Source organism: Pan troglodytes, chromosome 23 (assembly GCF_028858775.2).
Source record: "Pan troglodytes isolate AG18354 chromosome 23, NHGRI_mPanTro3-v2.0_pri, whole genome shotgun sequence".
NCBI classification, from domain to species: domain Eukaryota; kingdom Metazoa; phylum Chordata; class Mammalia; order Primates; family Hominidae; genus Pan; species Pan troglodytes.
The window spans coordinates 28134252-28158401 of NC_086016.1; the positions used below are offsets into that span (position 1 = coordinate 28134252).

Genomic DNA, 24150 nt, shown 5'->3' on the forward strand with positions numbered 1-24150 from the left:
TCTTGAGGCCGCTTAGTGCACTTAATTTAGAGTTAGTGGACATTTCAACCCATTCCACTAAAAAATGGCCATGAATAAATAAGAGCTGTATCTACCAAAAAAGTCCATTATGCAATCAATAGGTGGAACTTTCCACTACTTTGAAATGAGGGCTTGATGTTTACAACTCTGTTAATATCCTTGTGCCACAGCAGATGGAAACCAATCAGGTCCAGAAATCATTGTCTTAATTTTAGTCATTAACATGCCTGGCCACATGCTGTTTATTGGCATCTTTTGCTGTTTATGTTGCATGCTCCGTTTTCTCTGATGGTAGCTTTTGCCTTCACCCTATTTCTGAGGGAGATAGCATTGACTCTGATCCAAGCCTGGGGAAGGCTAGGATCTGGCATTGATCACCAGCACCAGTATCTCCATTCCATATCCTCCTTGATCAATTATTGGAAGAACATATCTAATAATACAAGACTATTGATGAGGCTTGATTTGCCCGAGAGGGATTGTTTCCCCCTTCTTACTCGAGCTCATTTAAGATGTTTCTTTGGCTTGTGGAAAATGCCGATTGAGGTTTCATTTGTTACGAGGTGACGGGATATGCCTGAAAAGAGAAGTGTGTCTCTGAAGAATGAAGAAACAGTATGATAGATAATTATCTCCTATGCATTCAGCTCTTTACAGTTTACAAAGCACCTGAATGTAACTTGGGCTGCACGATACTCTGTGTTGAAGATAGGGAAGTAATTGACATCTATTGTAGAGTTGAGGGGCCGACTGTAGGATGTACTCATTGGTGCCTGGGGAATCCGAACAGATGTGGGATCCATTTCTATGTCTTGCAGTGGATGTGGTTCTCCTTCTCATATCCGTGCTGTTTCTCCCTGGCTATGCTTATCTGCATAGCTGTTGGGTTACAGTCATTTTAATCATCAGTGGCCTGGATGGCTTTATTCAAGGGGTGATCCGATTTTCCAACTCCTGTATTTGTATTTGGGTTGCTGTATCTGTAACCCAAGTAGAGTCTCTCCTGGGACTGCTGTGAACATACATGGATGCTACACCAGGTTAAGGCCTAATGTGCCCCAGGGGGTTGTCACATTGGGAGTAGTGGTTGTATCTCACTCTTGGGCATGGTGAATTGTGACCTGACAGTGAGGAAGTGGGACATAGGACGAGCATGTTTTTGTGGAGAGGAGAAAGGAAGGACTTTGAGGCCCATGCTGGGGCATTACAATAGTTTGGCTAGTAGAGTACAGAGCACATGCCTGAGTGGAGAGAATGAGGGGCACAGGGAAGATGGGGTGAGGGTGAGAAAGCATCAAAACAGAGGAGACCCCCCAGGTTGGCATATTGCACAAGCTGTCACTCAATAGTTCTAAGAATAGGAAAGGGAGCTGATGTTTATTAAGCACTTGCTATAGTCTATGCAATGTGTCAAACACTTCCTCTCATCAGTGACTCTTCAGCTAGTCCTATAGCACAACAATGCTGTTATTATTTCCGCTTTGCAGATGAGAAAACTGAGGGTCAAGTGGGTGACAAGACTTGCTTGGGGTCACGTTGCAAATGGTGGAGCTGGGTTGCAAGCTCCTGTCTGTGTGAATCGATGGCCCATGTTGGTAAGACCTGCTGCATGCTACCCAAGTCATGAATTTAGGGAAGGAAGAGTTTAAAGTTGAAGTATTTATGTGGTGACTTCTAAGTTCTGAGTACTACACGAGGTATTTGGGATATAAGGCCGAGTACAACCTTATTCATAAGGAGATCAATATAGTAGGGAATTAGACATTGGCAAATAATTCCTATCTGATGGGATATCTGTCTTTCCTAGTGGCTTGTACAAATGCTGGGAGCATAGAAGGGAAAGAAACTAATTCTATGAGAGGGAGCCAGAGAGCACATCATACAGGAGGTGATTATGGAATGGGGTCTTGATGGATGAGTAGAAGTTCACTTGTCAGAGAAGGGATAAGGCAGAGTAGAGCATTCCAGATGGAGCAATGGTAGGTTCAAAGGCACAGAGGCATCAAAGAACATGGCATGTTTGGGAGCTTGGGAATACTCTGGGAATTACTGATGTGGGGTGCAAGGTGTGGGCAGCAAAAAGAAAGGGTGAGTTGGGACAGAGACTTTGAAGGACTTGATATGCGAAACAACAAAGTTGGGACTGTGGGAACTGAGAAGACACTGAAGACTTTTCAGCAGAGGAATGACATGATCAGGTTAAAGAGATTCCTCCTTGGAGGCTTTGTGGAATACAGTTGGAGAGTGGTGTAGATTGATGAGAGGAACACCAGTTTAAAACTATGTGAATCCTGGCCAGGCATGGTCGCTCATGCCTGTAATCCCAGCACTTTGGGAGGCTGAGGCAGGTGGATTACCTGAGGTCAGAAGTTCGAGACCAGCCCTGCCAACATGGCAAAACCTTGCCTCTACTGAAAATACAAAAATTAGTAGGTTGTGGTGGTGGGCGCCTATCGTCCCATCTACTCGGGTGGCTGAGGATTGCTTGAATCTGGGAGGCAGAGGTTGCAGTGAGCCGAGATTGCTTCACTGCACTCCAGCCTGGGCAACAGAGCAAGACTCTGTCTCCATAAAAAAAGAACTATCTGAATCTTTAGGAGATGATGATGAAGACTAAATTTATAAAAAAGATAACAGAGAGCAGAGGAAAGATGCAAGAGATTGTATTGATGAGATACTTGAGGCCTAGAGAAGGGATCCAGGGTAAGCTATAAATTGTTCCCACGCTAAACTTCTTTGGAGACAAAATCCAGTGGCCACTTGAGAAGTTTCAAAGTCCATTTTCCCTATTTCTGCAATCACGTGGGCTAGTGGGCTGAGAAGAAATATGAGCTGCATTTCCATTTAAATTGAAATAAGACATGTCAAAGGTGGCTTAGTAATTACCAGCTGGAACAATGGCAGTATGATGTGGGAAGTGTAGTGTCAGTATATGCAGTGCAGATAATTTTTGCAGTTGAGACTTAATTATGTTGATATAATTATTCCCCTGTCAGGAAAATTGGGTGGCACAGATATGTCATATTTGTGTTTGAGCAGAAAAATGAAATGCCTTTTTTATTCAGAGAGCAACTGGGTGGTTGACTCTGGGAAGTTGGGATTGGGGCGTTTGGAGTTTACCCCAGGTCAGGATGTCTGTTTGCATCTGGGGGTTTTGTGAATCCCCTGCTCAGTTGGTATCAACTTTGAGAAGGTTGTTGGGGTCCCATGATGGCTATTCTTTGCCCCTTTCTGAGGATGCTGCATCGGAAGTCATAGGCTGGAGAGGATTTTTAGGGATGGGAAAGCTAGGAGCTCTGAATAGCAAGAGCTTTAAGGAACTTTAGAGAGATTTCTTTTTAAAATTTTTATTTGCAAACCTTGCGACTGAAAAACCCAAGGTAGAGTTGCGTGCCTTGAAGCCTGATCCCTCCTCCCTTTCCCTTCCCCTTCTCCATCCCAATGCCCCAAGAGAGCCTTAGCCACATTCTCCATCCCTGTGTGATAAGGTCTTGAGGAGTCTGTGCCATCCACTCCTCCCCATCCATCAGGGACTCCAAGAACCAAGTACAAAGCCCCTTCCTCACCAATGAAGCTCCAGTCCCTGGCGCTATGATTACTGAAGTAGCTGGAATGATGTCCAGGCAGAAATGATCCATCTAAAGTGGATGAAATGGAGAGAGGGGTGCACTTGATAAGAGAGAGAGGACAGGGGTAGGAAACTCCCAGGTTGTAGTTTTTTCTCTGCCACCCCGTGACTGAGCAATCTTTACCAGGTGACTTCGTGCTCCAAGACTCCGTTTTGGCCCCTGGTGTCTGGCATGTGTGTCCACAGATGCTCATGGGATGTGTGAATGCACACAGTAGTGCAGCCGACTTAGACATTCTGCAGGCAAACTCTTTATCATCTACATTTTAAACAGCTCAAGTTGCCTAAATGTTAACTTTCCAGAAAGCTATAAAGACCCTCAGGCAACAGCTGAGGGCATTTTAAAACCATCGGGTTGAAAAATAAGAAGAGAAAGGAAAGACCAGAAGCAGGTGCCTGGAGCAGCGAGCCCTTCTGCCTGAAGATAAGGGAGAATCCTGGCTGGGAAAGCTGGGTGGTGTACAGTTCCATAGAGTCCCCTGCTTGGCTGCAGAGCCAACTCCATTCTGCCTTTAATATACAAGTGTTTTACCTGAGCGTGAGTCAAATAGATGTTATCTATACTCATACGCAGAAATCAACACAGGATGGAAATACACCAACATATTCATGAAAAGCCGTTGTCCCCAAGTAATAGATTTAAGGATGATTTTCAAAGTTTTCTTTTGTCACTTTTTAAATGTTCTACATTCTCTATAGTGAATGCTATTAGAAACAGAAAAGCAAAGCAATGGTGTTTAAAAGAGAAAGAAAAGAGCACGTGGTGTTGTATTAGTTTTTTAGGGGAGGTATAACAAAGTGCCACCAACTGCATGGCTTAAGACAACAGAAAGGTATTGTCCTACAGTTCTGGAGGCTGGAAGTCCAAAAAACCAAGGTGTCAGCAGGGCCATGCTCTCTTCAAAGGCCCTTGGAAAGAAACTATTCCATGCCTCTCTCCTAGCTTCTGGTGGTTCACTGGAAAGTTTTGATGTTCCTTGGCTTCTAGATACATCACTCTAATCCTCAATCTTTATGTGACATTCTCCCTGTGTCCTCACATTCTCTTCCCTCTGAGTGTTATCTCTGTGTCCAAGTTTCCCCTCCTTAGAAGGATACTGGTCATATTGGATTAGGACCCATCCTGCTGACTTCATTTTGACTTGATTACCTCTGTAGAGACCTTATCTCTAAATACAGTTACATTCTGAAGTCCTGGGGATTAAGACTTCAACCTGTCTTCTCTGGGGATATGATTCAACTCATAAACAGATGTGTTTCTCGAGATGAGAAGTTCTTCCTTTGTAGGTATGGGAGTCAATTGAGATGGGACAAATGTGAAGATCTTTTGATGTTACTGTGACAGCCAGCCTCCCAGATGGTTCTCAGTGATCTGTGTCTCTGGCATTCACACCCCAGTGTTGTCACCTCCCATACTGCATCAGAGTTGTTCTGTGTGACATATTGATTATGTCATTGGTAATAGGTTGTCCTTTCTGAGATTAGGCTATAAAAGACATTTGGTGGCAGGAGGATCACTTGAGGCCAGGAAGTCAAGACCAGCTTGGACAACACAGTGAGACCCCCATCTCTACAAAAATAAAAATAAAAAAATTAGCCTGGTCTGATGGTACATGCCTGTAGTCCCAGGTATTCAGGAGGCTGAGGCAGGAGGATCACGTGGGATCAGGAGTTTGTGGCTGCAGTGAGCCGTCATGGTGCCACAGCACTCCAGCCTGGGCTACAAAGTGAGACCCTGTGTCTAAAGAATGATAATAAAAATACATAATAAAAAGACATTTGGCTTCTGCTGAGTTCTCTCTTGGATCACTTGCTATGGGAAAACCATCCACTGTGTCATGAGGACACTGAAGCAGCTCAGCAGGTGTATTAGTCCATTCTCGCATTGCTATAATGAACTACCTGAGACTGGGTAATTTATAAAGAAAAGAAGTGTAATTGGCTCATAGTTCTGAGGCTGTACAGGAAGCATGGCTAAGGAGGCCTCAGGAAACACAATCATGGCAGAAGTTGAAGGGGAAGCAGGCAGTCCCTACATGGCTGGAGCAGGAGGAAGAGAGAAAAGGGGGAGGTGCTACCAGATCTTATGAGATCTTATTTGCTATCATGAGAGCAGCAAAAGGGAAATCCACCCCCATGATCCAATCACCTCCCACCAGGCCGGCCCCTCTTCCAACACTGGGGATTACAATTTACCATGAGATTTGGGCAGGGACACAGATCCAAACCACATCAGTGGGAGATCCACGAGGCAGAGAACTGAGCCTTCCTGCCAACAGCTAGTGAGGAAGTGAGGCCTCCAGCCAGTAGCCACATCAGTGAGCCTGCTTGGAAGGGGACCCTCCAGCTGCAGTCAAGCCTGCAGACAACCAAAGCCCTGGCTGGCATTTCGATAGATCCTGTCTTCATTCCCTATTGCTGCTGCAACAAGCAACCACTAACACAGTATCTTAAAACAACACAGATTTATTCTTTTAGAGCTGTAGAGATCAGATGTCCAAGATGAGTCCAACGGCATTAAAAATTAAGTATCATCAGGATTGGTGCCTTCTGGAGGCCCCAGGGGACAATCTGTTCCAGCCTCTTCTAGCTTCTAGTGTCTGCCAGCATTTCTTGGCTCCTGGGTGCACCACTCCAATCTCTGCTTCCATCCACATCCACATTGCTGCTTTCTCCCCCACTGACCCCCTTGCCTCCATCTTCAAAGACCCTTATGATTATTTTAGGGACTACCTGGAGAATCCAGGATAATCTCCCCCTACCTCAAGATCCTTAAGATACTCATATCTGCAAGATGCCTTTTGCCATACAAGGGAACGGATTTACATGTTGCCGGATTAGATCATAGACATCTTTGGGAGGACTTTATACACCCTGCCAAATACCTTGAGCCAGAACCACCCAGATAAGCCACTCCTGAATTCTCAACCCACAGAAACCATGAGAGATAATAAATGATATTAGATATTTCAAAATTCTAAATGTTTGGGTAACCTAGTATACAGCAATACATAACTAGTACAGAATAGGGATCTGTAATCCTGCACTTGATGCTGCAGCCTTGAAAATAATAATTCTGGTGGCCGAGCACAGTGGCTCACACCTCTAATCCCAACAGTGGGAGGCAGAGATGGGAGGATCACTTGAGGGCCAGAGTTCAAGGTCAGCCAGGGCAACATAGTGAGACCCCATCTCTAAAAAAATGAAAAAACCTAAGTGGATGTGGTGATGTGCACCTGTGGTCCTAGCTACTGAGTAGGCTGAGGCAGGAGGATCATCTGAACCCAGGAGTTCAGGCTGCAGTGAGCTATGATCACACTACTGCATTCTAGCTTGGGTGACAGGGTGAAACTCTGTCTCTAAAATTAAAAAAAAGATCATAATTCTGGATGTCTTACAACTTTTTCCTCAAAATATGGACATGGAAAAGTGTGCAAATCACGTAAGTGAACAGTTTGATGAATTTGTACAGACTGAAAACCCTGTTGTCTGTCTGAAATAATGAAGCCTAAAATGATCCTGGATCCTTCAGAGCTCTGGGCCAGTCATTGCCTGTTCACTTTCAGATCCACTCCTACCCCTTCTCTGTTCTGCTGTAGAATTACAGAAAAGGACATTTCCTGGTTTCCTTGACTTCTGGTAGGTTCTGCCAATGAAAGGCAGTGATGGACAACTGAAGGTCAAAAGAAAGGGAGAAGACAGGATATCTTTCTTTGGCACTGCCTTGAGGCATCCATGGAAGCAGCAGTACCTCCTTTTAATCCAGATCTTATCAGGGACTCTCCTCCTCCATGAAGCCCATTTCCTCTGGGCAGCGCTATTGAGGTCTCACTTCCCATTGGATGGCCCAACTCCTTGGCTTTTTTGTCCAGCCCTAGGTTGGCAGTGTCTTCCTGCTGTTGCTAATCTCTCCTGGCTTTCCCAAAGCATTCTGTAAAATCCTTCCAGCTTCAACAAAACAAGTAATAGATTCTTAGACATCATTTTCTGAAAAATGAAGTTGTCCTCACTAAACACCAGCAGCCCTCATATTTCCCGTGTCTTTACTTAGAAAGAAGGAAATAGGAACCTGTGGACCAAGTACGTGCTACCAATTTAGGTAGGCGAGGTGTACGCAATCTTACATTATTTCATTTGTTCCTTGTAACACCTTTTGTCAAGGAATAATACAGTACTGTCATTTTACCAGATGAGGAACTGAAGGTAAGAAAGGATTAGTAACTCTTTGGGATTTGCGTAGCTGCTTCAGGGTTCATCTTGTTCCAAAGCCAGTTCTGTTCCTGCTGTTTGTGATGTTAGCAGTTTGCATCTCTCCCTCTCCGCACTCACCAGGGCCTCTCTGGAAGTGTGATTAGCTTCAGCTTCACTCAGATCCACACAATACTCACCAATCTTTAAGGAGAAATAAACCTGCGAACCAACTAACTAATATAAATATCTTCTTTGAGGATTTGAATACCATTTCTAGGAGGATTGGGATCATTTAAAACTGTGGCAGAGGCTGGGTACGGTGGCTCATGCCTGTAATCCCAGTGCTTTGAGAGGCCAAGGAGGGAGGACCACTTGACACCAGGAGTTTGAGACCAACCTGGGGAACCATAGCAGGACCCTGTTTCTACAAATAATAATAATAAATATCTGGGCATAGTGGTGCATGCCTGTAGTCCCAGCTACTGAGGAGACTGAGATGGGAGGATCACTTGAGCCCAGGAGTTCAAGGTTACAGTGAGCTGTGATTGTACCACTGCACTCTCCAGTCTGGGCAAGAGAGTGAGACCCCCATCTCTAAGAAAAAAAAAAAAAAGTGTAGCAGAGTTGAGAGTTCTGATCGATGCTGGCAGATGAAGCACAGGACATCACTGGAATGAAACACTTGGCTTGGTGAGTTGAGAGAATGGATTCTAGCCCCTGATTGCTTGGGTCTCTGCTATGATTGATTAGACATGCCTGCCATGTGTGAAGAAAAGGACAGGAGGTATTGTTGGGTATTTGCTGACCCTTTAGAAATTGTGAAGGCCCCAACTTTTAATCTGTCACTTTCTAGCTGTATGAATTTGGGACCTTTGATGAGTCTCTCTGTGTCTGCTATCACATCATAAAAATAGAATAATACTGGGGCTGGGTGGATCACTTGAGGTCAGGAGTTAGAGACAAGCCTGGCCAACATGGTGAAATCTCATCTGTACTAAAAATACAAAAATTAGCCAGGCATAATGGCAGGTGCCTGTAATCCCAGCTGTTTGGGGGGCTGAGGCAGGAGAATTGCTTGAACCTGGGAGGCAGCGGTTGCAGTGAGCTGAGATCGTGCCACCGCACTTCAGCCTAGGTGACAGAGCAAGATTCACTCTCAAAGAACAAAACAAAACAAAAAAAGAAAAAGAAAAAAATAGAATAATGCAATGAATCTTCAGGATAATTATGAGGAAAGGACCCTGTAGAATGATGACCAACTTCTTCCCAGTCGTTATTCCTGCTGGAGACTGGGCATACATTTGGGTTTTCTTAGGGCCACTCCAACTCTTTCCTTTCCCAAAGTGGAGCTTAACACCACCTGCTGATGCTCACTCCATTACCAATGTGGCCTTTGAGCTCTTGCTGGAACACAATTCACAGGGCATTTTTTATTTTTATTTTTTTTTGAGATGGAGTCTCGCTCTGTCACCTAGGCTGGAGTGCAGTGGCGCAATCTCGGCTCAATGCACCCTCCGCCTCCCAGGTTCAAGCAATTCTCCTGCCTCAGTCTCCTGAGTAGCTGGGACTACAGGTGCATGCCACCACACTCGGCTAAATTTTTTGTATTTTTAATACAGCTGGGGTTTCACCATGTTGGTCAGGCTTGTCTCAAACTCCTGACCTCAAATGATCCACCCTCCTCGGCCTCCTAAAGTGCTGGGATTAGAGGCATGAGCCGCCCCGCCCAGCCCGCAGGGCTTTTATTCCCCCACTTCACACCCTCCAGCGTCAGCCTCATTTCTCCCAGGCAAGTGACCCTCGGACAATTTGAAGGAAGCAATGGCAGTTCCTCATAGCCTTTCTTTCTGGGAAAGATTCCCTCACCTGGCATCATTGGATGAAACAGGAACAATTAGAAGCAAAGCTGGACAGAGCCATGGACTGCCGTCAGGAGACCTGAGCTTAGCTCTAGATCTTTTCTTGGTTGTGTGTCCCTAGGCAAATGAGTTAACCTCTCTGAGCCTCAGCCTGCTCATCTGTAAAATGGACAGGACAAAGTGATGAAGATTACCTCTCAGCATGGAGCAGGTGGATGAGGAGATTGTTCATTATAGCATCAGAGAGGAATAAAGTATATATTTTTTAACTTGCCTATGATAAAGATAATTCTTATTCTTTACAGAAAATCTTGAGGAGTGCTAAAAGGAATGGAAAAATTGCCTGATATCTTACCACAGAGAGATAATAGCCATTGCTACCACTTTGTTGCAATAATCTCAGCTCACTTTTTATGTTTCTATAGTACTTGACTCTGAGGGTTTCAATAAAGATTAAATGAGATAAAATATTTTGAACATTTAGCAGAGTGCCTGTGTATGCAAGAAATATATATAAATATATTCACTTATTTAACACATATTTATTATGTTCAAGGTTTGTTAAACATTTAAGGATATGAAAATACTTGATTTTTTCATCAGGTTTCAGGATATACCCTCATCTATAGGATAAAGTACGTGTTACAGGCAAAATTCAACTCCATTCGATTTTCAAGTTGAAGCCAGAAGGGATTGCTGTTTGCTAATTCTAATCAGCAACCAGATTCTAATAAATACGTCCTTAATATTTGTTAGGTATGCTATGTGCTAGATGCTGGAAATATTTGGGTGTGTATCTACACATGCATATATTGTACACACACGTTTGCATATATACATGTTTATATATATTTATAATAGCATATGTGTGTGTAATTTTTTTCAGCACCAGGCTCTGTAACATTTTCTGCTTGTCTTTGCTAAATCAGAAGAAAGCAACAAGATGAATTTTCGTCAAGTTTCAAAAGTGTTTTGAGATAGTCTGATCTATAGTGTAAATTGTGTGGCACAGGTGAAATTAACTTTGGGGGGCCTTGGGAGACACCTCAGAAGGTTTGAGAGGCAACCTCCAGAGCTGCAGAAATTAACAAATGAGAGTCTTGTCCATTTGCAGAGAGGAGAGGGTCCTCTGAAGATTGAGATGCTCTGGGCAGAGAAAACAAACAACAAACAACAGTTTTAAATATTAGCCTCTAATTGAACATCACAAGAGGAGATGATTTTAATTGCAGCCATTAATTATCATATGAACCGCTTCTCACATGGGCAACTCTGTGATATGCTCCAGAGGGAGTAGCCCGGGGGTTTAACAAGAAATCATAGTTCTCTCAAGTGATGCTGGGGAGGTTGGCAAGTATGCATATTATCTACATACTACATATTATTGTACTGATCTCTGTGTACACGATATATATATCTTCCATATATTACGTATGTATCATGTATATTATGTATGCATTAGAATGTATAATTTATCCCTTATCCTTCCCTCATTCGCCACTAATAGTCATACAATAGCACCATTCATTTCATCCCCAAACATGTATTGAGTACCTCCTGTGTTCCAGACACTGGTAATACAGATAGAGATTAGTTCCCTGCAAGAACATAAACTATGTGGAAGTGAGGACTTTATTTGTATCGCCGGTGCCTAGATCAGTGCCGCGCCTTGTAGGTGCTCAACAAATGTTTATTAAATGTATATGTGTATGTATGAATGAATAATATATGAATATATAATATATACCAGGATATATGGATGTGTGTCTACAGTGTGTACACCATTATATTGTAGTTTTAGATAACCCTGGGAATGTGGTATATATCTTAGTGGATTTCTGCTATCTATGCATCTATCTAAATCATTTTGTATCCTAATTATCCCCCACCTCCCAATTTCTCTCCATGCTTCAAATCTCTAAAGAGAGCTAATAACAGAGAAGACCAAGCTCACAATCGACCTCAGCACACAACCCCATTTTCATGGAGCAGCCCTGAGCCAAGCCCGAGCAAGCGTGATTGTCAGATGCTGTCGTTGCCTCCCGCCCACTTCCTGTTTCATGAGAGGGGCACTGGCTCACTTCCCCTTCTGCTTGTGCATCCCTTCCGTGTCTCCGGAGGGGTCTCTGGCTGGGGCCTTGTATTATCTGTCCCAGGGAGACTGTTTGGGGCACTGCATTTGTTTAGCCTAATGAAATGGTCTCTGCAATCAGCAGACTCCATTTGGTTTTGGAGTTGAAGCAGGAAAGATTTGCTGATTGCTGATTACACCAACACTAAATTTCTCCAAGCTTTCTTCTCAGGGTGCGCCCACTGAGTCTGATGCTTCCCTAGCAGATGGAGGATGGGATGCAGAGGGCGGCAAGGGGGCAACGGTGGAGGGTGGAAGGTAGTGGCAGATCCGCGAACCCTGTCCTTGGTCCACATACTCTGGCCTAACTGACGATGGCTTTCTGGTTCTCACCTCTTGCTGTGTCTAAGCCAACTCACCTTCTATGCAGCCCTTGTTTTTTTCATGTCTTTTCTATGTAGGATAGTGAAAAATCTTCAGAGCCAGAGTCCTGCATTCCAATGTTTTTATTTGGTTTGTGACCTTGGCAAATCTCAGTAACCTGGGGATGACACTGTTCTTCCTGAGACTCCTTCTCCTATGAGAATTAAAGGATAGCTATGCCACTGTTGGTCAAGTTTCCACTCTGCCAAGCTCATTTACTCCTTGCAAAAGCCCTGTGAGGGAGGGTCTGCTACTGGCCCCATTTCCCCAGTGAGACAACTGAGGGTCAGAGAGGTTCTGTAACTTGCTGGAGGTCACACAGCCAGTGAGCAGCAGAGTTGGGATTTGAACCCCGGCAGCTCGGCTCCAGAGCCTACTTTCACTTTTATGATATTGTGGATTTGACTCATTTTAGACTCCTATTTCTTCTGCCCACTTGCTTAGTCCCAGCCGAGGCCCACCCATCCCTGAGACACAGTGCCTCCTTCTGTCTCTCTCCTCTATCCTCTGGGAAGCTCCCTGAGGATGTGGACTGTACACCTTGCTGCTCCTGCATGACACTGACATGGGCAAGGTTCACTTAAGCAAAAGGAGGAGGGGACGTCTGTACCCTTTTCTCATGTCTCAGCACATGTGACTTAAAGGGTTCCCACTTAGGAACCCAAGACCTGGATGCACATCTCAGCTTTGTGGTCTCCCGGCGGCGTGACCTCAGACAGGTCATTTGGTTAGACATTCATTGAACCAATGCTTATAGGATTCACTGTACTTAACACATAACCCACAATGGCCCAGATGTGTGGACTTGGGATAGAATCTAAGACAGAAATACAGATTTTTCTGCCTCTGTGTCTTACAAAGATACAGGTGCCACATCTGGGAGAAAGTGGCTAATGCCCAGTGACACCATTGTCCTGGCCCACTAGAACAGAGTGGAGCTGGCCGGGCGCGGTGGCTCACGCCTGTACTCCCAGCACTTTAGGAGGCCGAGGCGGGTGGATCACGAGGTCGGGAAATCGAGACCATCCTGGCTAACACGGTGAAACTCTGTCTCTACTAAAAATACAAAAAAAAAAAAAAGCCAGCGTGGTGGCAGGTGCCTGTCGTGCCAGTTACTTGGGAGGCTGAGGCAGGAGAATGGCTTGAACCTGGGAGGCGGAGCTTGCAGTGAGCCGAGATAGTGAGACTCTGTCTCAAAAAAAAAAAAAAAAAAAGAGTGGAGCCTGGGCAGATGCTCCCAGAAGCTGCCGGGATTTTGCACCTAGCTGTTTTCTAGGTGCATTTATGAGCTGACATGCTGATGTCCTGGGGTGAGCACCCCCTCCTTCACAGTCCCTCAGTGTCCTTTGTTTCCTCTGACAGCCTGGGGGCCCCAACCTCGGGTTGTCTCTCACCTTGTCAAGGCTGAGATGGGGATTTCACAGTTGGTGGCTTCAATCAACTGGGATGGACTGGCAGCTCCTTCTCATGCCACCACCATGGCGTCCTTCCCGCCACCCCTTCTCCCTCTCATCAGCTTGACCTGGCCCTTAGGCTTACTCAGTCTTTGCCTGCTGCCTCTCTCTCTCTCTTTAAAATCAGAAAACACTGGAAAGGCACAGACTTACAATAATGTGAATGGGCAAGCCAATGTGCAGAGAGCTGAGTGTGTCCCTGTAATGGTCCTCGCTGACTTCCGTTGGGGAATGCAGTCATAGCCCCAGAAAGAGCACTGGACTGGGAGCCACCAAGCCCAGGGTTCAGATCCCAGCTCTGTGCCTTTCCTGAGTGACCTCGCTGACTGACCTTGCTGGCTTTAGTTTCCTCATCTGCAAAATAAAGAAAAATGAGGCCGGGTGCAGTGGCTCACGCCTGTAATTCCAGCACTTTGGGAGGCCAAGGTGGGTGGATCACTTGAGGTCAGGAGTTCGAGACCAGCCTGGCCAACGTGGTGAAATCCCATCTCTGCTAAAAAATACATAAATTAGCCAAGTGTGGTCGTGGGTGCCTGTAATCCCATCTACTTGGGAGGCTGAGGCAGGAGAATTGCTTGGACCCGGGAGGTGGAGGTTGCAGTTAGCCGAGATCACGCCACTGCACTCCAGCCTGTGCAACAGAGCAAGACTTTGTCTCAAAAAAAAAAGAAAAAAGAAAAAAAAATGACTCCAGGCTAAGAGGGGCTGTGAACCATTCATTTTCACTTAGCTACTCAGTTCCATGGGGAGCTGGGAATTGCGCTTTGACCCCACATCCTCAAATTTCTCCCCTCCCACTGTCCTCAGTTGGTATGTATGTTCCTTTACACAGCACTCCAAAAATAAACTTTACCTAATTAGAGCCGGTTACAAGAAAAATCCCATCTATAACCCCGCTTTGCCCCATCCATAAATATTCTCAATTCTCCATGAGTGTTATCTGCATAGATTTGAGCATGATACTGCTCGGATCTATTCCGTTTGCTTCATGTTATTTCAAAGAAGCACTCTACGCTGCCACAATTCTTATTTCTAATGTTGATGTCTGCCTAAGAGCATCAAAGTGACACACTGTGATTTCCCTAACCATTCCCAATTGCTGGGTGATGAGGCAGATCCCAGCCTCTCCTTGTCATCAGTAGCACCGCTGCAAACATCCTCGGGCATAGAGCTGTGTTCTGTGTCTTGATTTATCCCCCATAAGATGAATTAATTACCAGGAGGTTAGATGCTGGGTCTCACCCAGGGTTTCAGACTCAGCACCGTGGACATTCAGGCCGGATAATTCTTTGTGGGATTGTCATGTGCCTTGTAGGATGTTGAACAGCATCTCTGGCCTCTACCCACCAGATGCCAGCAGCATTTCCCCAAGTTGCGACTGCCAAAAATGTCTCCAGACATGACCAAATGTCCCCTGGGGGGCAAAATCACTCTTAGGTAACAATCATTATGTGTTAAAGGGTAGCAATGTGTAGGTTGCAAATTAAAGTCAGAGATTTTCCCAAGAGTCCAGATAAAATCCAATTAGAAAAGTACCAGAAAGTATTGATCACGAAGATGAGCACTGAGAGGGGAGTCAGAGGCACTGAGCTTGAGTTCCAGCTCCGCCATGAAGTCTTTGCTTCTTAAGGCCTCAGTTCCTCATCTGTGAAATGGGAGAAGAGTAAAGACTCACCTGCTGGGCCTGTGAGGCATGAGTGAGATCCTGGCTGCAAAACACTCAACACAGCTCTGGCCACAGAAAGAGCTCTGTAAATGCCCATCGTGCTTGCCTGTTCTGGAGGGAGCCCAGCTGGGTTTTTCATCTTTGCTTTTGCTGCTGTGAGGACAGCAAGGTGGGGGTGTTTAGGGGACAGACTTGAAAGGAAACTCTTTGTTATGTTCTCCCCATGACCTCCTGCACCAGATTTATCCTTGAGGCTCAGCTTCCTAAACCAGACTCCATGACCCTTCTTGGTTTTTACGTTTACTCCTCCATCCAAGATGGGCTGAGTATCCACTGTGGGTGGTGGTGCAGATTCAGAGCATGGCCCTGGGGTCAGATGCAGTGGGAGCAGCACCCCCTGCACAGGTGAGCAAGCTCTGTGTGCCATCCCCTGGAGTAGCTATTCCCTCCTCTATGAAACATGGAACACCTGGTTGAGGATCCCATAAATCTGTCCGCAGAGAGAGCCTCTGATGGAGAACTTACCGCTTCATAGGTGCTCAGTGAACACTAGGCTCAGCCTGGGGCGTGTCTCTTCCCCAATGCATGCATGGGTGGTGCATTTCTTGCCCAAGGCCAACGTGTGTTTGCATCTTCTGTCCCCAGGAGAAGTACGTGGAGGAACTTGCAGCAGTGAGGCAAACCCTCCAGACAGACCTGGAGACATCCATTCGGCGGATTGCCGACCTGCAGGCTGCCTTGGAAGAAGTGGCATCCAGTGACAGTGATACTGAGAGGTAACTTGCTAGGGGCTCGGCAGGGCTGGGCGCAGCAGGTGGGCGGCATCCTGGGGAGCTCTATGCCCTTTAGCCGGGCTGGGGCCACATTCACTGGGAAACCCAAAGATGTTTGGGGGCTGGAGGCACCCCTGGTTTACTTGGGTAAGGAGAGACGATGTTGCCCTGCTGGTTTAACCTCTCCTTGCTGTTGCTAAAACCTCTCAGTCCAGCTTACCAAGCCTTCAGTGAGGCAGTGTGACTGGAACAAGGACTAGCGTATGGTCTTCTACGAGTTCCATGTCCAATCTTGGCCTAATTCTCTCATCTGTAAAATGGGCATAATAATATTAGGATGAACCACATGCAATTGCCAAGATTGGACTATTTTTGACCTACAGACTGGAAGTTTCATATATTCAATCTACTGCCTATTTCTTAGGGCTGTTGTTGAGAGTTGAGTTCACAGATGAACATGACAGATATGTAAGTGCTATATAAGTGGAAGCTATGATTGTACAGAATAATGGACATTATTTTACAAGGGCAATGGCTGATTCAAGGATGCAAAGTTGGGCTGGTGATTAGCGAGACCACCCAAGTTCAATGGCAGGGCTTCTTGCCTTTCTCAGAAGATAGGCTACTTTTCACCATCTCTGCTTGAGTCTCAAGCTACTGCAGGCCACAGGTGGACCGCTCAGCTGGAAAGAGTTTGAGGTATCCCAGCTGGGCACATGGGTCCAGGCTGTCCAACTCCTGTAGCATTCTGTTCCCAGGAGCTACCTTTGTACCCTTGGCTTATTGCTTCTCTAGGAACCACAGCTGCCTGTCTTGCCACACATCCCTGCCCCCGTTCTAGCCTCTGTGGCAAAGCCTGGGTAGCAGAGAAGACACTTTCCTTACATAGCTTTTCAATAAAGAATCTACAGGGTGGTTCCCTCCTGCTGCCTGCAAGCTGCCCCCGTACACACCTGAGCAGGCCACATTAAAAGCCTGTTTTTCTTAGTCTTCCTCTCTGCGAAGGCTGTTTTTTTCTGCAGCCGGGACAGTCAAACATCAGTCCTTGGAACGCATCCCTCTTTGTTTCCATATGAGGGTCCTGACTGCAGAGAAGTTCAAGGTCACACAGCAAATTAGCTTCATACACTGAGCTAGAACTCAGGTCTGCTGAAGTTCCTACCCAGACCTTTGCCATTCACACCCTCTTAAGGGCTGGAGGCAGGGGCAGCTGCTGACCTTTGGGACATGTGGGTGCAAGACAGGCAAAGGAAGCAGAGAGGGTTACAAATCAGCTCTGGTTTAGCCAGAAGGAAGAACCAGACGTCTATATTGTCTATATTAGAGCTGACTATGAATAGTCAAGGAAAAAAACTGGAAGAAATACACCAACATTCTAACACCGAGGAAAGGCGTTACGGGTGACAATTTTTTTTTCTTCAAGTTTATTTATATTTTCTGAAATCTGTGCAATGAACATGCACACACATCTCTAGCTCTACTAGTACTCTCTTTAGGAGATTTTGCTCATGTAAGTTATGTACTCCATATACCTAATTTTAGAATGTGCATAACCTCCTCCCTTAATGCAGTCCTGGGCTGGTCATAGCTGCTGAGGGGTTTGTAACCTCAGACTCTCCAGTAACGATGTCTGCGCTCAGCAGGAGCAAGATGGAGAGCCACTGGACTCTAAAACTCCATGTTCTTGGCCAGGCATGGTGGCCCACACATGTAATCCCAGCACTTTGGGAAGCTAAGGCGGGAGGATCACTTGAGACCAGGAATTCAAGACCAGCCTGGGAAACATAAGGAGTCTCTGTCTCTACAAAAACTCCTTTTTAAAAATTAGCCAGACATGGTGGCACCTGTAGTCCCAGCTACTCAGGAGGCTGAGGTAGGAGGATCATTTCAACCCAGAAGTTTGAGGCTGTGGTGAGCTGTGATCTGTGATTGTGCCACTGCACTCCAGCCTGGGTGACAGAGCAAGACCCTGTCTCAGAAAATAAGTAAGAAAATAAAAGTTCATGTTTTGCCTGTAAATAAAAGACTTTGTCTTAAAAAAAATTCTTCAGTTTGTGCCAAAGTGGCTTCCATGCACATTCCAAGTATTCCCGCCATTCCCTGCTAATTGGCACAGCTGCCAAACTGCTGGTGAAAGGGCAAATCCTGATCTCGCAGCTGCTTTCCAGCTCATGGTTGCATTTAGGATTCCACCTCCACTGCCCCCTCCTCCTGTTTTATTAGTGTCATGGCAGAACTTAGTGTGATTACAAACTCCTTTTGTCAATATTACTTGTTTGATGCTTGGGCTGGCTTCCCCATTCATAGAAACAATAGAGCTTTTGCATGAATTACACCAGGAATGAATGGCTGTAGTTACAACCATCTTTGGCCAGTACACAAAATGTTTAAATTATTTTCACTTGCATAGCAAGAGATTGCTTTTCTAGTAAACAACAAAAGTTAAGTAAACATAACCAAATTGGAAGGAGGCGGAGGGTCCATGCTTGAAGGGTGGGTGACAGGCTGGAAGAAGGTGCAACAAGAAGCAAGGGACAGTGTCCATCAACAGATGAATGAATAAAGAAAATGTGATGCCTATACACGATAGAGTACTATTCAGCCATAAAAAAGAATGAGATTCAGTCATTTGCGGCAATGTGAATGGAACTGGAAGTCATTATGTTAAGTGAAATAAGCCAGACACAGAAAGAGAAACATTGCATATTCTCACTTACTTGTGGGATATAAAAATCAAAACAATTTAACCTATGGGAATAGACAGTAGGAGGTGGGATGGCTAATGGGTACAAAAATGTAGTTAGAATGAATGAATAAGGCCTGGTATTTAATAGCACAGCAGGATGACTGTGGTCAATGATAATTTCATTGTACATTAAAAAATAACTAAAGGAGTATAGTTGGATTGTTTGTAACACAAAGGATAATTGCTTGAGGGGGTGGATACCCCATTTTCCATGATATGGTTGTTACGCATTGCACACCTGTATCAAAACATCTCATGTACCCCATAAATATATATGCCTACTATGTACCCACAAAAGTTAAAAATAAAAACATTATAAAATGAAAAGGAAAACAAGAAGCAAGGGACAGACATCTCACTGGGAGAATGAGATCCTGGTGGTGAGGTCACAGAAAGTTGCAGACATCACTCCAGTCTTGGCGTAGGGGAGAGATCCCCTCTGGCTTTAAAGGGACCCTGCTGTCACCCTCATCCTAATAAGAGACACCTTTATCTGTCTCCTCTGTTCTGATCTACCCTTTCTGAGCTCCATGCCCTGGAATCCAATCTGAATTTTTTCCTTCTCACTTTTCATGATCTTCTGTCTCTAGGGACTTAAATCTTCCTCCCTGCTGGGCTTCTGATGTTTTTCCCTTGACTGGATCTCTAGTTTCCATATAACACCTGTCTCATAGCTGGAAGGGACATCACCTGCATTTCAGAGTTGCTGTGAGGTGTGACACGACTACAGAAAACCAGGTGTAAAGAAATGCATCTTGTGCCTGTACCTGGAAAAGCCCCATGCAATGTGCAGGATTATTACAATGGGAAGTCAAGGAAGAATTTGAGAGGGAATAGGCGTTGCACATCAACAAGTCTGATTGCCAATTAGAGATCTAATGGTTAATTTCTGCGTGACCTTGGACAAGTTATTCAACCTCTCTGAGCCTCCGTCTCTTTGAGTCTAAGATGGGTTAATAATAAGAAGCAAGTGAAAAAGTATGGCTTCCTAGCACATTACCTTGCACATAGTAGGGGCTCAATGAGAATCATCATCAATTGCATTCATTCATTCATTTGATAAAGTCTTACTGAGCACCTGTTGCGTGTGAGATGCTGTGTTACGTGCTTGTTTTATTCCACTTGCTTCTTGTTATCGTTATTCTCCCTCTTACAGATGAAGAGAGGTTGAGTAACTTGCCTGAAGTCAGGCAGAAATGAATGTTTGGAACTGTGTCTAAAGCCCAGATTGGTTGAATTGCTGAGGAATAGAGAGGGAGAAGAGCCTAGGGGTGGTCCTGCTTTTATCAAACCTGCATTCTGATGGTGGAGTGTGTGTGTGTGTGTGTGTATGTCCAAAAATAAAGTGCACAGATTGATAAATAAAACACGAGAATACAATTGGAGTTACGAGGGCAGAGAACGTGGTGCTATGATGAAGAGCAGGGTAGGCAGATGTAGCCTCCCAGAGAGGAAGGCATTGGAATTAAGACCCGAATGAAATGAAGGAGCCAGCTGTGGGAAGGCCTGAAGAAAATGAGTAATGGCAGATCAAGGCACGTTCTAGGAAGTGAAAGAAGACCAGTGTCCCCCGGGAAGGTAGATGAGGGAGCAGCAGCCCTCTTGTTCCCCTTTTCTCTTTCTCCATCCCACCTTCCTCTTTCCCTTTCTCCTACCTTTCTTCTCCTCTGAAGATGACCCATAGAAACCCACTGACACCCTCAGTTTCTTAAAATGCCCCAGTGCCCCAGGCAGGATTGGCCACGTCATTTGTAGGGTTCAGTGTGAAGTGAAAGTGTGAGGCTTGCTGGGTGCGGTGGCTCATGTCTGTAATCCCAACACTTTCGGAGGCCAAGGCGGGTGGATCACTTGAGGTCAGGAGTTCGAGCCCCGCCTGGCCAACATGGTGAAACCCTGTCTCTACCCAAAATACAAAAATTAGCCGGGCTTGGTGGTGCACTTGGGAGGCTGAGGTAGGAGGATGGCTTGAACGAGGGAGGCAGAGGTTGCAGTGAGCTGAGATGGCGCCAGTGTACTATAGCCTGGGCAACAGAGTGAAACTCTGTTGCAAAAAAAAAACAAAAAAAAAAAAAACGAAGGAAAAAAGAAAGTATGGGGCTCCTTGTTAAAAAATTATTTAAGATTTCAAGACAGTAACACAAGAGCATTAAACCAAAATGCAGGCCCTTCTGGGCATGGGTCGCAAGCCCCTGAAGCCAGCCCTGACCCCAGGGTGGTTCTTAGGGAGCATTTCCTAATTCTCAGCAGGCCTTGATCCTAATATGTTGACTTAGAACTTGGATTTGAGTGGAAACACAGTGTAGACTTCAGTAATATCATAGAAATGGAGAAACTGGGGGAAAAAATTGCCCATGAAGTCTCAACACATTTCAAAGAATTAATATTGTATAAAGCATGTTCTCTGATCACAGTGCAATTAAATTGGTTATAAACAATGAAAAGAAGTATTTGTGTTGCTAGGCTGTAAATCCACCGTCCATAGCAGAACCCCCAGCTCCTGCCCAGGCCCCAGTCTATAGTCTCCCACTTGCTAACAGCTCCACGCTACACTTCACTCCTAATTTCCTCATCACCCTGGGGTAAGAGGTTTGGATTAGAGCCTGAGGGACTGGTTCGAGGTACTTCTCCAAACAGAGTTCTCAATTATAATAAATTCAAAGCCAACCCAGGAGAGAAACACACACACACACACACACACACACACACACACACACACGCACACGAGAGAGAGAGAGAGAGAGAGAGAGATGCTTCAGCTGCAGGTGAGGTTCTTTGAGAGACTTGTTCAAATTACAAAAAGTCACATTTCCCCATGTTGGGAATTAGATCTGAGCATAACAGGCCTTCCAGGCTGGAAACGTGGCTACGTGCTCAGAAAGCCAGGTAGCCTATGTGGCAGCATTTAAACGTGTGCTCTCCTGCACTAGAGCCCTGCATTGTAACTTGCACTGTGGCATCAACCTCCTTAGATTAATGGAGAAATGCTTTAAGCCAGTCACCCAGGCCTGGCGTATGCTCATTATTCTTGGAGGGAGGAATGTGCTGGCTGACACAGCCCTGTCTATTCATGGCCCAGGGGCTGCGGCTGCTCTGTCTGTCACCTTGGCTAGGGGGTAAAGGGGTTTGGGTGAGATGTAGAGAGGTCAGTGAATGACCTCTTACTCTTGGGTCAGCTGAAAGTGCATAAGTACCAGCTGGCCCAATCTGAGACGAATGCTCTGAAAAAAGAGTCCTCAGTTGCTTTGTTTAGTGTAAGTTGGACATTTTCCAACGTACATCCTTTTATAACCTGGCTAAAATTAGGCTGCAGTAGGACAAGTGGAAAGATCTGGGTCTAACCAAAGATTCTGGTTGCTACTGAGGGCATGCTTCTGAGTTAATTTATTCTTGAGTGGACCCAGGCTCTGTCCAAACTGTAAAGTTTCTTGCTACCTAGTAGGACAGTCATTGGAACTTCCAACAGCTCTTTTCCTGCAACTTTTTTACTTTCTAGTTTGTCCCCTGTGAGTAATGAATGTGCTCCAGGCCAGGGAGAACAGCTTAAAGCATTCCTATTAATCTGAGAAGGTTGATGCTGCAGTTCAAGTTGCAATGCAAGGCCTTAGTACCATATAACACCTGTTTAAATGATGCTGCATAGACCACCTGGCTTTCCTTCTAGCCCATATATCCAGCTAGTAGGATTCACAGAGAGTCAGGTCTCCAAACTACTTTATCTATTCCAGCATTACAGGAAATAATGATAATTGTAACAATAGGTACCTTTTCTTGAGAAATTGCTTTGTGCAGGTACTATGCTACCTGTTTGGCATATGTTATCCTCAAAACAACTCTCTGAGGCTCCTACCATTATTCTTCCCAGTTTGCAGATGAAGAAACTGAGAAGTCAAGAAATTTGCCCCAATCCATGCAGTAAGTGATGAAGCCATGGTCTGATGTCCAGGCTGACCCCATAACCTAAACTGCTAATGGCCAAGCCTTGCTGTCATGTCAAATGTAACCTACTTCCTCCTTTCCCTTGTCAAGGTCTCTGTTCTCTGCCCAGTAACTGCCCTGTCGTTAAGGAGAACTTGTATCTGTCACTGTGAGATGGGGCCAATGAATTTACATGTTACTTCCCAGGCAACATTTGCATTTAGACTGGAATTGTCTGGCAAAGACTGACCCTAAAGAAGTACAGCTGAAGACATTGAATTAATTATCTCGCTCATCATCAACACCCTGTTTATAAATTCCTGGCACAAGTTCAAGTTCTTCTTCTCTCTCTCCCCCTTCCCCTCCTCCCCCTCCCCCTCTTCCCCCTCCTCCTTCTCTTCCTCCTTTCTCCTCCTTCTCCTCCTCTTCCTCCTCCTCATCCTTTCTCCTCCTTCTCCTCCTCCTCCTTCTCCTCCTTCTCCTCCTTCTCCTCCTTCTCCTCCTCCTTCTCCATCTTCTTCTCCTCTCACTCTGTCACCCAGGCTGGAGTGCAATGGCATGATCTTGGCTCACTGCAACCTCTGCCTCCCAGGTTCAAGCGATTCTTCTGCCTCAGCCTCCCGAGTAGCTGGGACTACAGGCACACGCCACCACACCTGACTAATTTTTGTATTTTTAGTAGAGACAGGGTTTCACCATATTGGCTAGGCTGGTCTGGAACTCCTGACCTCGTGATCTGCCCGCCTCGCCTCCCAAAGTGCTGGGATTACAGGCATGAGCCACCACGCCTGGCCAAGTTCTTTTTTTAAAAAGCCACTTGCACCAAGGGGAGAGAAAACCACTGACCACATGTCAGGAGATGAGGGTCCCAGACAGCTGTACCAGCAAATGAATCAGGACCATGGACAGGTCATCTGCCCTTTGGGCCCGTGCCCACTCAGCAGAAAACAATGAATGGACACCTTATGTGTTGGGACAGGGGGTACAGTAGGGAACAAGCAGACATGGACTTGCCTTGTGGAGCTTGTAGCCCAGAGACACTTTCTTCACATGGTAAAAGGGCCAATGTGTTTCAAATGTCCTCCTTATTGTAGAATTCCTTTTTTATACCAAAGCTAACTCATGTACAAAATTCTAGCCTAGGATGGAGTGCAGCCATCCTCTGATTGGAGTGACAGAGGAAGGTTTTGGGCTAAGCCTTCCTCCTAGGTCTCTCTTCTTGACCCCTTGGTACCCACACTTTTCATGGGGTCTCCCAGAACTCGAGGGCTCCATGCACCATGGTATACAAACTCAAGTACTTTCCAGGACCAATAACCTGTGACTTATATGCAGTCTATATGGTAGTGAGTTCTGCCCATGTGGTTTAATACTTCTCAGGAGCAGACAGTACAAAGCTCCCC

The 24150-nt window shown here is 45.5% G+C and overlaps 1 protein-coding gene across 7 annotated transcripts in view; it reads left to right on the plus strand.

Annotated features, from left to right (window-relative positions):
- MYO18B (myosin XVIIIB) overlaps positions 1–24150 on the plus strand; it is a 316003-nt gene that overhangs the window by 235079 nt on the left and 56774 nt on the right. For all 7 annotated transcript variants that reach the window (XM_054675970.1, XM_054675972.2, XM_054675975.2 and 4 more), the window contains one exon: positions 15959–16089. In XM_054675970.1, coding sequence (XP_054531945.1) covers positions 15959–16089 — 131 coding nt within the window. The remainder of the gene's footprint in view (positions 1–15958; positions 16090–24150) is intronic.